The following is a 16,279-nucleotide window of genomic DNA, read 5'->3' as shown; positions in this document are numbered from 1 at the left end:
ATTTGTAGTACAGTATATATGTATATATATATATATTTATATATATATATATATACTAAAAATATTTTACAACACACTTATGTATGTACTGTCTGTAGTAAGTGTAACACTGAACCATATAAAGAGCAAAGTCATTATGATGAATGGAGAAGTGTTTTATAAAGAGCACATCGGTGTTCAACTGGTTCTTATAAATGTTTATTCATATGATGGTTTGTGTTTGTCATTTGAAAACAAAACACCATTTTGAGAAGAAAGAACATTGTTATGAATGTGAAGTTTCATTTTGCAGGATAATTGAGGGGTTTTGCCCATTGTGTTTGTGTTTTTTGATTTGTGTGTAGAGTTCTGAGAGTATGAGGCATGCTTTCAGAAAATGTTATGCCACTGAAGAGTCCAGGGTTGCGTTTGTCTTGACTCTGCTGATGGGTCGAGCAAGCTTCCTCGACACCACCATATGCTGCTCGGTCCAGACGCCAGTGAGGGAGGGGTACTGTCGTGATCCTAGTCCTGTCTTGGTTTTGTGTCCTGTGTTGTTTTTGTCGAACTCGTGGGGAGCCGGTTTGACAGCTTTGCACGTGTTCGGTGTCTACGTCATTTCCCCCCGCTTCCGTGTCTCCATCAGGCTTTCCCCTTAACGGGTTTCCATTACCTCATCACCCGCACTCCTGTAGCTCGTCCCCATTTGTAGCCGCCTCGGCTCGCTCATTAGTTTTCACTTGTAGCTTGTTGCCGCTGTTTAGGTCCCCTCTATTTAGTCCCTCTTGTCCTCTCGTTCTTTGTCAGATCGTTGTGTGTGTTAGCTCATGTTCCTGGCCCCTCGTGTTTTAGTAACCTAGTCAAGCCTTGGATTATATATCTCCCTGTGATATTCCTAGTTATGTTCTCTTAGTCTCCGTTCTCCATGTTTTCTCTTTGCTTTCATCTGTTTTGTTTTGCCCTCCAGTTCTCGTTGGCATCTCGGACCTCTGTGCTGTTCTCACTGCTGCCACTCTCTTGTCTGGAATTGGTATGTGGGTCGAGGCTCTCCCCGTCGTGCACTCTCTCTAAGAGTTTTACTTTTCCCAGATTGGGTCTTCTGCTGATTCTGCCCGGAGTTCCATTGGGTTGAGTCCTCTCCCCACCGACTCGTACGTGGTAATCGAGGGTTCCTCTGACCCGGATCTCCCGTTGCGGTGTTTCTGTTCTCACGTAAGTCCTGGTGGATCAAGTCCTCTCTCCGCCGGGCTTACGTGGTCAATACTCAATGCTGGTGCCATCTGGTGGAGTTATTGGACTCTTATTTACAAAGATCTCTTGTTTCCATGCACTTGAGTCTCCGAACCTTCTTGTGTGTCCCAGTGTCATGACAATAAACATGATATTCAGTCAAATTTAAAATAATTAAATTCATCAAATTATGTTATCGCATAACTGATAACAACATCTAGTCTGATTAAATATATTTCTGCTTGAATGAAACTTTCTATAAAAAATACGTAGGTCTACAATCTTTTGATGAACTCTGTATACACATACAGTATAATGAAGCATTGTAAGCGAAGTTGTGTTTACTGTGGTAGATTGAGTAGTCTTTTACTGTACACACATTTTCACTGATTGTCCCGTTTATCAAGTTCACGTTTAGCTTTATAGGGTAAAATAGAGTAAATCAAATACGTGTGAAAATGAAACTGTTCTTCTGTATACACACTGATCATTGACATTTACTTCAAGTCTGTGTGCTCTCAAATCGCGCTCTTCAAGAAAGGAAATGCCAGGAAACAGTATTCTTAAAGTTACATGAAAAATATTAAATAATATATAAACATTAAACTTTAAGGAGAAGCAAATATTCACCAGAAGTCTGCAGTAGTGTGTAAGTCTGCTATTTACCTTGGTACCTTGTTTTAACTGTTGAGCTGGACTGTTGCCTGCTGTTAGTTAAGATTATTTGAGCTTGTTTCTTTAATTACTCGTTGACTGAGTGTTAAGGTGTTAGCGTTTGTTCTTCTGTTTCAGTACTGTGTTACTGAAGTCACATTAAGTTGCCATTAGCCGCTCGTTACGCTAGACATGTAGCTAGTTGATCGCTGTTTGATCTGTGGCCCATTCAAGTCGTTTACGCTTAGTTTTGCTAATCGAGAAGGCGTGTTCAGCTCTTTTATGTTCGGGCTAATCTCAAAACATACTTTAGCAGTGGCTCTGTGCTGGCGCGGTAAGCCCTCGTGTGCAGCCCTCTTCGTGTGAAGACTGATGAGAGTAAAGATAGAATAGAATAGAATAGAATAGAATAGAATAGAATAGAATAGAATAGAATAGAATAGAATAGAATAGAATAGAATAGAATAGAATAGAATAGAATAGAATAGAATGAGCTTTATTGCCAAGTATCTTCACGCATAGGAGGAATTTGTTTTCGCGACAGAAGTTCCGCAGTGTAACAGAATGACAGCGACAGAACAAGAAACACAATAAAATAATAAAAAATACAAAAGATACAAATACAAATAAGTAGGTACGGAGACAATATACAAATTGACAATTGTATGGCAGGTATATTAAAATGAGCAGTTATGTATGTACAGGTATATTATGTGCAAAAAAATGTAAGTGTACACAGAGTATGTGTGTTGGATAAATAAGTGTATGTGTATGTAAATATAAATAGTGTAGTGTATTCCACGGTTATATCAAGTGTTCATAAGATGGATTGCCTGAGGGAAGAAACTGTTCCTGTGTCTGGTCATTCTGGTGCTCAGAGCTCTGTAGCGTCGACCAGATGGCAACAGTTCAAAGAGGGGGTGTGCTGGATGTGAGGGGTCCAGAGAAGGTGGGTTGCAGGAGTTGTGAATGGAGTGAACGGTTGTGTGGGGAGGGGTTCAGGGCAGGTGATGGTGATGGGTGTTCTTCTTTCAAACCTGCAGTAAAACTCGTTCAGATCGTCTGCCAGTGATTGATTCTCCACAGTGCTGGGAGGGGGTGTCTTGTAATTGGTGATCTCCTTCAGACTTTTCCACACTGACGCTGAGTCATTGGAAGTGAACTGAGTCCTTATTTTTCCAGAATAATTCCTCTTTGCCACTTTGATCTCCTTTTCCAATGTGTATTTAGCCTGTTTATACAAGACATTGTCCCCCTTCCTGTAAGCATCTTCTTTGGCCTGAGTTTAGCAGTGAAACACGGTTTGTCGTTGTTGTAGTTTAGTTGAGTCCTGGTAGGAATACACATATCCTCACAGAAACTGATATAAGATGTTACTGTCTCTGTGAGTTCATCCAGATCGGTGGCAGCAGCTTCAAAAACACTCCAATCAGTGAGGTCAAAACTAGATTGTAAATCCTGCTCTGCTTCATTAGTCCATCTTTTTACAGTCCTTAATTCAGGTTTAGCTGATTTTAGTTTCTGCCTGTAGGTCGGTATAAGATGAACCAGACAGTGATCAGAACGTCCCAAAGCTGCACGTGGAACAGAGTGATATGCCAACCTTTATTGTGGTGTAGCAGTGATCCAATATATTACTGTCTCTGGTGGGACAAGTGATGTGTTGTCTGTATTTTGGCAGTTCACAGGAGAAATTGGCTTTATTTAAGTCCCCAAGAATGATTCAAGTGGAGTCCGGGTGTTGTTGTTCTATCTCTATAAATAATAATGACAAATAGGACACGGACTAACTAGACTGAGGGAATAAACACTTAGGACAAAACTAAACTAAACTCACCAAACACGAGGTAACAAGAATTTGACAAAAAAAGCAGGGCATGGCCAAGGCAAGGCAAGACACGATGCACCGTAATACACCAATACAATTTACAAAGTGGGTAAAGTGCAACATACAATGAACAAGCACAGGACAATAAACACGAGGATGTTTTAAAGGGGAACAAACACAGGATAATTAATAAGGGGCAGGTGTAGGTAATGAAACACTAATAGGAAGGCTAACGAGACAAAAGGGCGGGAAACACCGATGAGACATGAGAAAGCACATGGCAAGTCAAAATCAAAACAAAGCCATGTCTTCCTCACATGAAACCTAAGGTTATGCCATGACTCTGCTGCAGAATAAACATGACATGATAGCGGAATCATGACAGTCGGGCTGTCATTTTTAATCTTCTTTAAGCACAGAGGAGCAACTGTGTCTAGCGTTTCCGAGAAGGTCGCGTAAAAAATTTCAATGGTAAAGTCAAGATCTTCTACATTATTACTCATGCTAGAGATTTGAGACAATTCAGGCAAATTATCAAAAAATACGCACATTTTGTAGTCAAAGTTATTGTTCTAAACATATTTGTAACTAGTAGTTTGATTTGCAGCCATAGGCCAGTGAAGCAAGCATGATACCAGATAATGATCCGAAATGTCTTCGCTCTGCTGAAGGATTGTGTAACGCCCATGGAGTTAAGAGTGTCTTTAAAAGCCATTCCTAAAGCATCTGTATCATTATTTACATGGATGTTAAAGTCACCAACAACAAGGACTCTGTCTGCAGCCAGTACTAGTTCTGATAAGAACCCACCAAATTCTTTAATAAAATCTCTAGATGCTGACACTGCCACCGACACCTTATGCTCTACACTTACATCCTGTCTAGATAATCTCTGTCCTCCAGACCAGCTTGTGCCACCCACTCCTGTTGAGGAGTTGAACAATGCACCTAACAATCGGCAGCTTTTCAAGACCTCCTCCCCCGCCCACTTCATCTTTGATGGCGGAAGACTTCGCTGTATTGAGAAAATATCATCCATCAGCAAACAATTCTCAGCACCTCAGACCTCGGTTCACACTACCCTCACTTCCAACATCGAACTCTCCTCTTTCACCCCACTGACTGACACTCAAGTCACCAGACTTCTCTACAGCCACCCCACCCATCCACATTCAAACAGGCCCAGGTCACGCCCCTACTAAATCCACATTGGACCCCCCTACTACTGACAGTTACAGACCTGTCTCTCTCCTCCCATTTATTGCGAAAACTCTTGAAGGGGCAGTTTTCAAACAAGTGTCTTCCTTTCTATCCCTGATCAAACTACTGGATGACAAGCAATCTGGCTTCAAAACAAACCACTCCACTGAGACTGCACTGCTTTCGGTCACAGAAGCGGCTAGCCAAGGTGGAGTCTAAATCCTCATTCCTGATTCTGCTAGACCTATCCACAGCGTTTGACACTGACAATCACCAGATACTGCTAGCATCCCTGTCGTCTCTAGGAATCTCAGACTCCCCTTTCTGCTGGTTCAAATCCTACCTCTCCGGGAGATCCATCAGGGTGTCATTGAGGGGCTCACTGTCCACTGCTCACCACATGATCACTAGGCTCCCTCAGGGATCTTTGCTTGGACCGCTGCTTTTTTCCATCTACACATCCTTGGGACCCATTATACAGGCACACGGCTTCTCTTATCACTGTTATGCTGATGACACCCAGATCTACATATCATTTCACCCAGACAATAACACTGTAGCAGCTCGCATAACAGCCTGCCTAGAAGGCAGACATCTAGACATCTCAGCTTGGATGAAAGAGCATCACCTCCAGCCGAACCCTGCAAAGACAGAACTACTCGTGTTTCCAGCACACCCCACAGTGCAACACGATCTCACCATCCAACTTGGCAATACCGCAATCACTCCTACCAAAACAGCCAGGAAACTCAGAGTCATATTTGATGAACAAAATAAAATTGCATAGACAACGCGATCCTGTCGATATCCCTTATTCAACATTAGAAAGGTTAGACCCTATCTCACTGAACATGCGACAAAACTCCTTGTCCAGGCCCTGGTAATCTCAAGGTTGGACTACTGCAATGCTCTCCTTGCTGGTTTTCCTGCAAAGGCTATCAAACCACTCCAGCTGGTTCAAAACGCAGCAGCACGCCTCGTGTCCAAAAGGACTCATGTGACACCCCTTTTCAACTCTCTCCACTTGCTACCGTTTGAAGCCCGGATCAGATTCAAGTCACTGATTTTTGCCTACAGGACTATCACTGCATCTGCGCCGGCATACTTTCACACCCTCCTACACTCCTACACCCCATCAAGAAACCTGCGTACAGCAAACGAGCGGCGCCTTGTATTGCCTTCTCATAAGGGCAGTAAATCGCTTTCCCGCTCATTCTCCTTCACAACTCTTTCCTGGTGGAACATTCTTCCCAATGCGGTCCGGTCGACCACATCTCTCACAACCTTCAAAAAACAACTTAAAACACATCTCTTCTGTGAATACTTGACAGACAAATGAAGAAAAGAAAAATTAATTTACACTGACCCTCTCTCTCTTCTCTCAACAGGTATTGTTCTGGCTTTTGTTGAAACTAGTAGTTTTGTATTAGCACCGATTGTGTTCTTGCTCATGTATGACATATCGCTTTTTGCTCCCTGAACTGGAGGAATTGTGCTAGTACTGAATGTATACTTTAAAGGGTGCATTTATCAACTAAAATGTGCTTGAATTATTGTACACCTAGACCTACTACACCAAGAAATTAACTTGTAAAGTTGCGATACATTTCTGAAAATATACTTGTAAACTAGAGTAGTTGTGTGCTTAGAGATTACTACACTTGAAGTATACTTTGGGACAATTTAGACTCAAGTAGCACTGAAATAGTATACCACTAGAAGATTGATTTTTGTGCTAATAAAGTAGACCTGTAGTTGAATTTTAACGAAGTATAATAAAATGACTTTGACACAAATCTCGACAAAAACATGGCTTTGACTATTGTAGTATTGCAGTGAACTGGACCAACAGGAAATCTATGGAGAACAAATGCTTTGCAGATGTTACACTGGTAATGCAGTACACAGGTAACCATATTCACACAGAGAGAGACGTGTGTTGTGTTATATTGTGTGCTTTATATTCATGACTCTCACAGGTGTCTGGAGGGGCTCGCGGCTGCCAAGGGGTCTGCCACATTCCACCCCAAACAAGGCAGTGCCGCAGGGCAGATAGAGGCGGCGAACCGCATGAGCTGACAACACAACAAGCAAATATGCAGATCAGGCTTTACAAGCTCCCGGTGGTGTCTGTGAATGGCACAGTCAGCGGCCGGTCATACCTCATCCATTCACCGCTGTGATTTCTTAGCAAGTCCCTTTATAATCTCTTCATTAGAAGCAGGATTAATGATCAGATGAATGATATAATGTTCTAATGTAGCTGGAGACTGTACCGCCATGCAGCGAATCAAAGCCTCTCTCTCCAGATCTGAGAATGTCACCGTGTGAAAGCCCTTTCATGTGTTCCAGAACGCCTTCATTTTTCCTCTGCTCTTGTTTTGTTCCAGCGACATTTTGAACAGGACAGAGGTCCAGAGCTCACTCATTCAAATCTGTCACGTCACGATGCTGTGTCGCACGTTGAGTTCGCTTATATGTTATCAAAGAGCCGATGTGACATCCATGAGCAAAGAAGCCTCTACCTGAGTCAAGAGACACATTTCTTCTCTTTCCTCTTATTTTCTGTGGGAAGATGAATGGAACGTCATCTATGAGCTTGTTTTTTGATCAATCGTGCCACGTTGACATAAAGGCACTTTATTTCTGGGATGACACAGATGTCAGGAGTTCCTTCCTATGTATGACATGTGTGAGAGGTTTACATTGACTGCCTGACATTTAAAACCTATACAGGACATTTTGTTCAATTCAATTTATTTTTAGCCCTTTTCACAACTTTTATTGTTGCAATTCATTATAAGGCAAAAGAAATAATACTGACAGATAACTAAAAGAAAGACATTATATATACAGTTAATTTAATCGTTTCAAAGAAAACAATCACCCATGTAAAACAGAGTCATTAAAGAGCAATAGATGAGAATGATTGTTGAACTTCAGGGCAGAATATTTCCCACATTACCGCATGCGTGTTCTGGTGCAGGGTGTGAAAATGGAAAGACTTGTTTCCCATTGGAATATATTACACAACTGTTTCCATTTACAGATAAAAGAGAGACATACAGTACAGAGAGCAACACTGTTTACTGAGAAACAAACTTGACTGGAAATCAGTTTAAACGAATCCACAGTCTTCAGCGTTATGCTTTCACTCTGAAGAAGGAACACAGGTCATGACATCGAGGGAGCAGAACTCAATATCTTTGGGGGGTGACAAAGTATTTCCTCCCGTTTTGACTTCTGGGTAGTGCACGGGTCCTGTTAACATGAAAAGTTAAAAATAGCCCAAGCGAGGCTAAATATATCGGACGAGGTCTTATCTGTGGTAAAACAGAGTCGTAGGTGATGCTGAGGAGGTGACAGGATTCATGTAGTGTGGAGTGGAATGCAGCGGGATGGATAAGAGCTGTGATGTCATTTATGGGATATGAGACGGATGTTGTGGGTGTAACCCGACGGGAAACTAAACATACGTGAAGATAAAGAGATTTCAAAAATCTGCATGTTTTTAAATAAGTCTGGTCATTTATTAACCCTTTGAAACATGTTGATTAACATCAGAGTGTTCTTAATATTGCATCTGACACAGTGGCCCTGTTTTAAACCAATACACCTGTAAATGTCATCCAGTCAGAATGCAAAGAATAACAATACTGTACACCAGAATATGGCTCGCTGTTTTAGATGGAGCGCAGTCCTCCTCTGAGCTACTCCTCCGCATCTACAGGATTGGACCAAACTGATTCAGTCAGTGCGGCAATTTATAGTGCACCGTTAAATACATACAATACTTCACAATAGACACGAAGAAAAAAAACACAATAAGAAGGAAAATAAAAACAATACAACCTAAACTAAATAACAGTAAACTAAAAGAGAGAGAAAGAGAGAGAGAGGATGCTAAAGCAGTTATCACAACACAATCCTGTCAGATAATGTTCTCGCATCTTATCAAAAGTCTGTTTTATTGAAGATCTCAATATGAACAAACATTCCTCATCAGATTTACTCAAATCCAGATTATGTGAGATCTCCATCAAACCTCTTGAGCTCTGAAAGAGAAACCTCTGAGCAATAGCATTCTCCTGGGGGTCAGGGTGGAAAACGGGTCTGTGGACATCTGAGGACGCATCATGATGAGACGGCTCTTCAAATGATCGATGTTATCTCCGAGTGTTTCAGAAGCAAACATCTACATCCTCAATTATGTAAGAACGATCTTACTGATGGCTTTCCAGGCGACACATTTGTTATATATCTCTTCTGCAAACAAATGACATTTGGAGGATCATTAAAATCATAATTAGCTCCATTGACGTGTCATGATGAGAAGAGCAGTGCTCAGTCAACTGTGTGAAAATGAAATATGGTCATTAAATGATCCCGGGTTAACCCATCCCTCGCCTTTATTACCAACACATGACAAGCAGAAAATATAGAGAACTGTTTGAAATAGATGTCTAAAGGAATATAGCACAACATACAGAGGACGCAATATAAGGATCAACCTTAAACAGCAGGAGGAGCACAAGCCAAGAGTTTAAATGAAAGACGAACGTCAGTCTGCTCCTCACAGAAAAGAAAATGGCTTCGTTTGGCACACGTTTTTACATACATGACATCCCGATGAAAGATCTTCATGTGCTACTTTATTCTGTTTTCAGCTTTTGCACATGTCTCACGTCTGACGTCATGTCACTTCAAATCAAACAGACTAAACTTTACTTCGCTTCTTCGGGTAACTCGTGTGGTGCACGTGAGGGTGTTTTCAGCACTGACCTCCATCACAGCATCACTGTCATGTGGAGATGCGGAGGAAACTAAGGAGCCCTCCCAGCTGCTGTTTTCACGGGCAACCGTGACGAAATCAGCCTAATATAAGAGCGCGCACCTGGACACGCGTCTCGAGAGGAGAGTCAACGGAGACGCGCACGACCACCGCTGCTAACCTCCAGCGTTATTCACACAGCGATGATGTTCAACATCTTCTGCGTCTCATCCCTTCTTCTGGTCCACCTGACAGGTGCCAAACCGGTGTCCGGTGTACAGGTGAGTCTTCTGATGCTCGAGCTCACTCTTACAGGTGACCCGCGCCCTGCTAACACATGATACCGTTTACCGCAGAGTCTTCAGCAGTTTCTGGATGAAGAAATAAACGCGCCGCTCGCGGAGCAGATGGAGCAGAAGAGCGCGCAGGTGGAGTCGCGCGCGGAAGCGCATCAGTGGGACTCGGACCCTGGAAACTCCGCGTTGGCGCGCACGGACGCCGCGCTCGAGCGTCTGCTGGGAGACATCCTGTCCACATCCAAACGATCCTGGAGCCGCTTTAAGAAGGGCGGACTGAGGAGCTGCTTTGGGGTCAGACTGGAGAGAATCGGGTCATTCAGCGGGCTCGGGTGTTAAGCGACAGGTACGTTTGGAGATGAACGTGTCCTTGCGCATGACATTTATTACATGCTCGTGTTGATGTGAATAAAATGCGAAGCATATGTCCTCACGTCATGTGTCATATATGTTGCAGGTACGTGTGGCTGTCACTGCACATTTCTTGACTTGAAATCCTCCGGCTGGCAGGCAGGCACCTCCGTCTTGACTGCAGGTTTACTGTAGATTTGTGTTCAGGTGATATCTGTCTGTCATTATTTATTCAAAATTTAGATCTGTACATAATTGTATGTAAAGACATACTGCTGCCCTGTACTGTACTGCATCTATTTATTTATTTATTGGTCGATGTATGTCTTCTTTCAATGCACTTGTGTATAATATACGATTATGTATGTTGCCGCAAAATAAATATTTTGCATAACTTGTGTGTCAACTCTGTCCAAGACTAAAACGATCAAAACTACATATGAATGAAACCATATGCAGGTGTGTGGCTCTGTCCGTATCGAACACGAGATGATGAAGGAGAACTCATATACTGTCTCTACAGAAAACACCACCTGAGTCAATCATAATAAATACAATATAAGAGCACAAGCCTTGATTCTTCTATAAAGATGAAGTATTTGGACTGTGGAAAGACATACAGTAAATTGAGCTCTCTGTCTGATTCTGTGCAGCCTGGTGTAGTTAGATGTCACAACATGAAGCCACGATTGTTCTGATTAATTCACTTTGTTTACTATATAAACCGCCACAATCCTCCCCACCCTACCTATCTTCTTTCAGCTGCGCGTTTACTTCAAAAAACATGGCTGTTCCGGCCCATTCATCATCCATCCATCTCGTTCTTTCTTTTTTCTCTCTTGCTTTTTCTTGATGTTATGTTTTGTGTGTGTCATTAAAACTGCTCTTAAAACAAAGTTTTGTTTTAAATAACATGTCACGTTTGCATGTTGTTATGTCAAAAATAAACTATATAACAGAAAAAAACTGCTGTTTTTATATTTGCTTGCACATTACACATCTGTGACAACACAAAACAAGCAAACACTGATAAATAATAGCAACTGAATCAAATAAATGTGTGCATAATGTGTCATTTCAGAAGTTGTATAATGTGTTGTCAGTCAGAGCTATCACTGCATCTGTTTCTTTCTAGAACCGTACAGACAGACAAACCCTCCAGTACACTATGCACTAAATATATATACACACACAGCCGCTGAATACATTATTTTATATTAAAAAAATATTTATTTAAAAATTATTAGATTTCTCTAAATTGAGTCATGTGTTTCGGTAAAATGGTCATTTTTGATTCATTCTGTAAAATACAAACAATATTTCTCCCAAATGTTAAAAAAAATCTTGTTTCTATTTGCAGAAAATAAAAACTGGACAAACAGGTGAACATTACAGAAAAGATGCTCTGTGTTTTTTCAGATCTCAAATAAAGGAAACAAGTTCACTTTAAGAAATAAAACAGATATATTTTTACATGTATTTAGGAAAATGTTTAATGTGATAGTCTGGATTTTGTGCCAGTTTTCATGTGTCTTTCTGTCACTCCCTAGGTTTGATTTTGCAGAAATACAAAACAGGAATGACCACAATACATCTAGAAATGCTGATTCGATATGAAAAATCGGATTGGTCTCTTCATTGTTTTCTTCGGCTGTATATACATGAAAGATCAGCATCGTCTGTTTGAATGTAAGAATTTAAACGGTGTCATGATGCATTTTGAGAAACACCTTCAGGATGTAAACGTATGAATTAAACAGCATTAATATATAGTCATACATTAATAAAGAAAACCATCACTTTATAAAAACAACACAACATGATACGTGCCTCTGATGTGAGCCGTTCACTCCTCCTGACAAACATCCTTCAGCATCTTTCACTTCTCTTCCATCAGCGACTGCATGATGTTGACAACTATAAAAAAACATTTACTGATGTTCAACATTGTGTTGGAGGAGCATTCCTGAATGAAGAGATCTTAAGCTGACCGAGATCCTGCTGTATGTTATCTGAATACAGATGTCAAGGAGAGAGGTGCTTACGTTTGATGTGGGGAAATGAGAGTATAGTTCCAGTAAACGTGTGGAAGTCAGAAGATCTCAGGAGTCACTGCTATGTATGGCCCATGCGTGACTCCCTCTGTACGCTTTAAAAGGACTCGTTTCCGACAGCACGCGCTATCAGAATGAGGTGTTGGAATGCAGCACTCATTCCTCGCATAACTTGCATGTCTACGTTTTGGGTATAAAAGATCCAGAGGATCCAGTGATAAAGAGAAAAACCTCCAAGAGACCCGTCGAGCAGCACAGGCAGAGACAAGAGAAATCATGAGATCATCTGACGTTCCTCTGACTTTAGGCTTTCTCTTCATCTTCGGTGTTCAGCTCATGAACGCTTTACCGCTGCACCACACAGGGGCCTTAACAAGCCAGGACGTGGACGTCTTGATGGTAAGTCTAAAACCAAGAATCTAGAATGAAAGGAGTGTCTGAGAAAGTGAACTCATGTGTATGTGTCCCCTCAGCTTCTTCTTCAGCGTCTTGAAGAATCTCGTCCCGCTTCATTACAAACGCTAGCCCGGGACCAGGACCAGGACACGGAGCAGGTCAACGTTGATAAAACGCTCCTTCCACCCGAAATGAAGACGGACGTGAGCGAGTATCTGTCTGCTCGAGACCTGAAGACAGTCCGGCAGGACTCCCAGAGATATTCCATCTGTTTCGGCAGTCGACTGGACCGAATCGGCTCCATGTCGTCTCTGGGATGTAAAACTGCCAGCAGGACCAACAGGTTAGTGTCAACACCAATCATGGGATGCAAAGAAGAATTAAACCTTATAAATGAGTGTTTTTAACACACGTGTCTTCTCTTCTTCTTCAGGTCCTGAGAGAAAGTCATGTCTTAACCTTCTGCGTCATTGTACACGACAGAGTCCAACGATTGTTCTTAACTATGCATATTTATTTATATATTTATTCAATTGGTTCAATTGTCAAGTTATATACCGTATATATTTATTTATATGCATCTTTCCATTCATTGTCATTCTTTTGTTTAATAAATGTTTACTCTGACATGCTTTAAAATTTGATCTCGTCTTTTTCTTTAATGTCTTTGATGAAACAAGTGAATTCAAGCCATTTTTCTCAATGCATCAGTCACGCTTTAAGCACACGATGAGATCACACTTCAGTTCTTACATCTCAATTCAACAATGACACTGTAGCACAATAACATCACAATAACGTAGTCTTCACAACACGTGATTTCAGAGCCAAAACTATTATCGTATTAACCTCACAAAGTCACAAAATGTATTGAGAATACACATGAGACTGCACAATGTTAATGGTTTTAAAGTCTCTTACGAAAGAAGGAACATCACTTGAATAGTGATCAAGAGAGAAAGCTCTTCAATGATCTACATCATGTATAATGTGTATTTTATATTGTTTTTCATGAACAGTATCATTTCAAAGGTTCAATTATTTGAGGCTGTGACTTTTATGAAACATGAAGTTTATTAATGTCTCATAAACAGAACGTGGCCTTCCTGTTCATTTGTGTTGCCTCACAAACCTCAGACATATGAATCCGCTTCGTCTTGTGTTTGGTGTTATTGTGTTAATACAGTCGAGCTTGAATTCTTTCATGAGCACATCTGAAGTCGGCTCTTTATTCAGTCTTACAGAGATGATCACAGTTGTTCTCTTCAGATTTATGTCTGAAACAGCGACATTTCTCCTTACAGAGAAGAAACACGAAACTCGCATGTGCAAAAAAACAACCTTAGATCACATGTGCAGCCTGTGGTGGTGTTTCTTACATTGTCACCATGTTGCGCATGTCATCGTGGCTTTCACACACAATGCTCCAAAAACATGTTTGTTGTACACGTGTGATCGATCGCATGTGAATATCATGTGACTTTTCCGTTCGGTTCACCTGTGTCAAACAATCCCATCTGACACGAGGGCATCTGATGATGATGTCATTGAACTTCTGTCCGCTCCATGTCTGTACCCCTTATGGTTCTCCATGAGGTCCGATGGCAGACGCCGGTGAAGTGGATGCATTCCTGCTGATGTATGCCACACATGCGTGCCATCTGAGGTCACCGCGTCGAGCGCCGGACCTCAGACATCTCCACGGCTGCAAACAGACACTTAAATGGAAATCCAGCGCAGGACTCTTATCAGAGGAGAGGTGTTGGAATGCACTTCACACGCTTTACGAGAGATGTGCAGCTGACAGTCAACTGTCCTTATATAAACAGACTTCAGGCAGACGGCCAGTTCACAATCCAGAGGAACACAGACATGATGATGATGAGAGGAATCGCTCTTCTGCTGCTCATCTGCCAACAGATGGATGTTCATGGCCATACACTGAGCAGACACACCGCCAACATCAACACCAAACTCAAGGTACAACAACCGACCGCACTTTCAGCCTTCTGTTGAACATTTCATTCTGTTTCTACAACCGGCTCGAGGCGTCTCATAGCACCCATTTTTGGTTCCGCGAAAAAGAACCCTCTCTTTCTTACTCTGTTAACATCTGAAGAACCTTTTTGGCCACAAAGAACCTTTTGCGAGACAGAACGGTCCTTCAGATGTTAAAGATTCTTGTACTCTATTGAAGCACCTTCTTTAAGAGCGTAAGAGCACGTCATTCAATGGAGTGGAATATTTATTCTATACATTTTGTGACATTTGTAAAGAGTCGAAGGGTTTTGAAACATTACTAACCGAGTGTCGCCTCCAAAAAACACCTTCACTTTGAGCTATACGCTCTTACACGCACAATGAGATAAAGCAGAAGACGAGAGTTAACAATGTGCCGGTGTTTCGTTCCAGAGTTTGTTGCAGCAGTTTGAGGAGATTCTGAACACAGAAGAAACTTCTGACAGAGACACGGATTATGAAGAAACCAACCGCGGCGTGATGGAGCAGAGCCCGGCCTCCACGGCCTGGGACAGAGAGGACGACGTCCCCGCCGCCGAGGACTCAAACCCCGCCGAGGGATACGAGACGCAGAGAAAACGTCTCATGGATCTCCTCATGTCCACCCGGAGTAAAAGTTTGTCTGGATGTTTTGGGGGACGACTGGATCGCATCGGCTCTACCAGCAGTCTCGGGTGCAACTCCAAGAAAGGCTAAAAAGAAAAGAGAGCCGTTACCTCCTCCAGCATCCACGAATCCTTCATTTATCTTTGAATCTCTGGATGTGTTTTGAGAGAGTTGCTCATCTGTCGGCTGTAATCTTTCTTATTAAATTGATTTTGACCGATTTATGGATCCAACGTCTTCTTTTGGTAAAACTGTACATTATTCAGATTTCATTTAGCTTGCTTTGTGAACGTATTTATTAAGAACGACTAACTATAATGTGTATTATTCTTCTGCGTTTATTAAATGAACTGCTGACATGCAATGTTTGCTTGACAAGACACTTGTTATCCACAGTGGGAAATGCTTGTAAGATAAGTGAGACGTCAGGAACTGTAGGTGTAGAACTGAGAATGTAAGCTTAATAAAAGCATTCTACAATAAAACTTGAGTAATAGTGTTTTTGTGCTCAGGTCGATAAGAGTCACACTCATTAGACGACGCGTCAGTGCTGTACCCTAATGAGTGAAGCAGCTGCATGTGGGTCTTATAAACACCTGCCCGAAGCCTTTCAAAAGCCTGTGGCCATGTCACCTATAATCCCACGAGCTGATCTCAGCGGGACTCTGAGCTGATTGCATGAATAATGCCTGTGAGTTAGAAACACATTCATACAGATCTTCACACACATCAGTGATCACAGACGGCATCATATCATATTCTCAAGAGTAACATGGAGATCCGAGGAGACTTACTCCTGCTAATAAAAACCTTTATATACAACAATATTATCAGAAAGAAAATAGGCATCAGATGTCTTCATGTAGAAATCATATTTTACAGATAGTTAAAACAA

General features: G+C 41.7%; 3 protein-coding genes across 3 annotated transcripts; all 3 read left to right on the top strand.

The window, feature by feature from the left end:
• Window positions 1-9,865: 9,865 nt before the first annotated feature.
• Window positions 9,866-10,297, top strand: nppal (natriuretic peptide A-like; the record flags this gene model as incomplete). The annotated part of the gene is made up of 2 exons (XM_079467099.1): window positions 9,866-9,943; window positions 10,019-10,297. 2 exons carry the CDS (start codon window positions 9,866-9,868, stop codon window positions 10,295-10,297), a joined length of 357 nt encoding a protein of 118 aa, XP_079323225.1.
• Window positions 10,298-12,639: 2,342 nt separating this feature from the next.
• nppb (natriuretic peptide B) lies at window positions 12,640-13,199 on the top strand (the record flags this gene model as incomplete). Its single annotated transcript, XM_079467098.1, has 3 exons — window positions 12,640-12,762; window positions 12,837-13,102; window positions 13,193-13,199. 3 exons carry the CDS (start codon window positions 12,640-12,642, stop codon window positions 13,197-13,199), a joined length of 396 nt encoding a protein of 131 aa, XP_079323224.1.
• Window positions 13,200-14,526: 1,327 nt separating this feature from the next.
• Window positions 14,527-15,474, top strand: nppa (natriuretic peptide A; the record flags this gene model as incomplete). The annotated part of the gene is made up of 2 exons (XM_079467097.1): window positions 14,527-14,739; window positions 15,172-15,474. 2 exons carry the CDS (start codon window positions 14,527-14,529, stop codon window positions 15,472-15,474), a joined length of 516 nt encoding a protein of 171 aa, XP_079323223.1.
• Window positions 15,475-16,279: the final 805 nt, after the last annotated feature.

The sequence above is a fragment of the Barbatula barbatula genome (genome assembly GCF_947034865.1).
Source record: "Barbatula barbatula genome assembly, chromosome: 11".
Lineage (NCBI taxonomy): Eukaryota > Metazoa > Chordata > Actinopteri > Cypriniformes > Nemacheilidae > Barbatula > Barbatula barbatula.
Note: the sequence above shows the minus strand (reverse complement) of the source record. Positions and strands in the feature narration are given on the sequence as shown.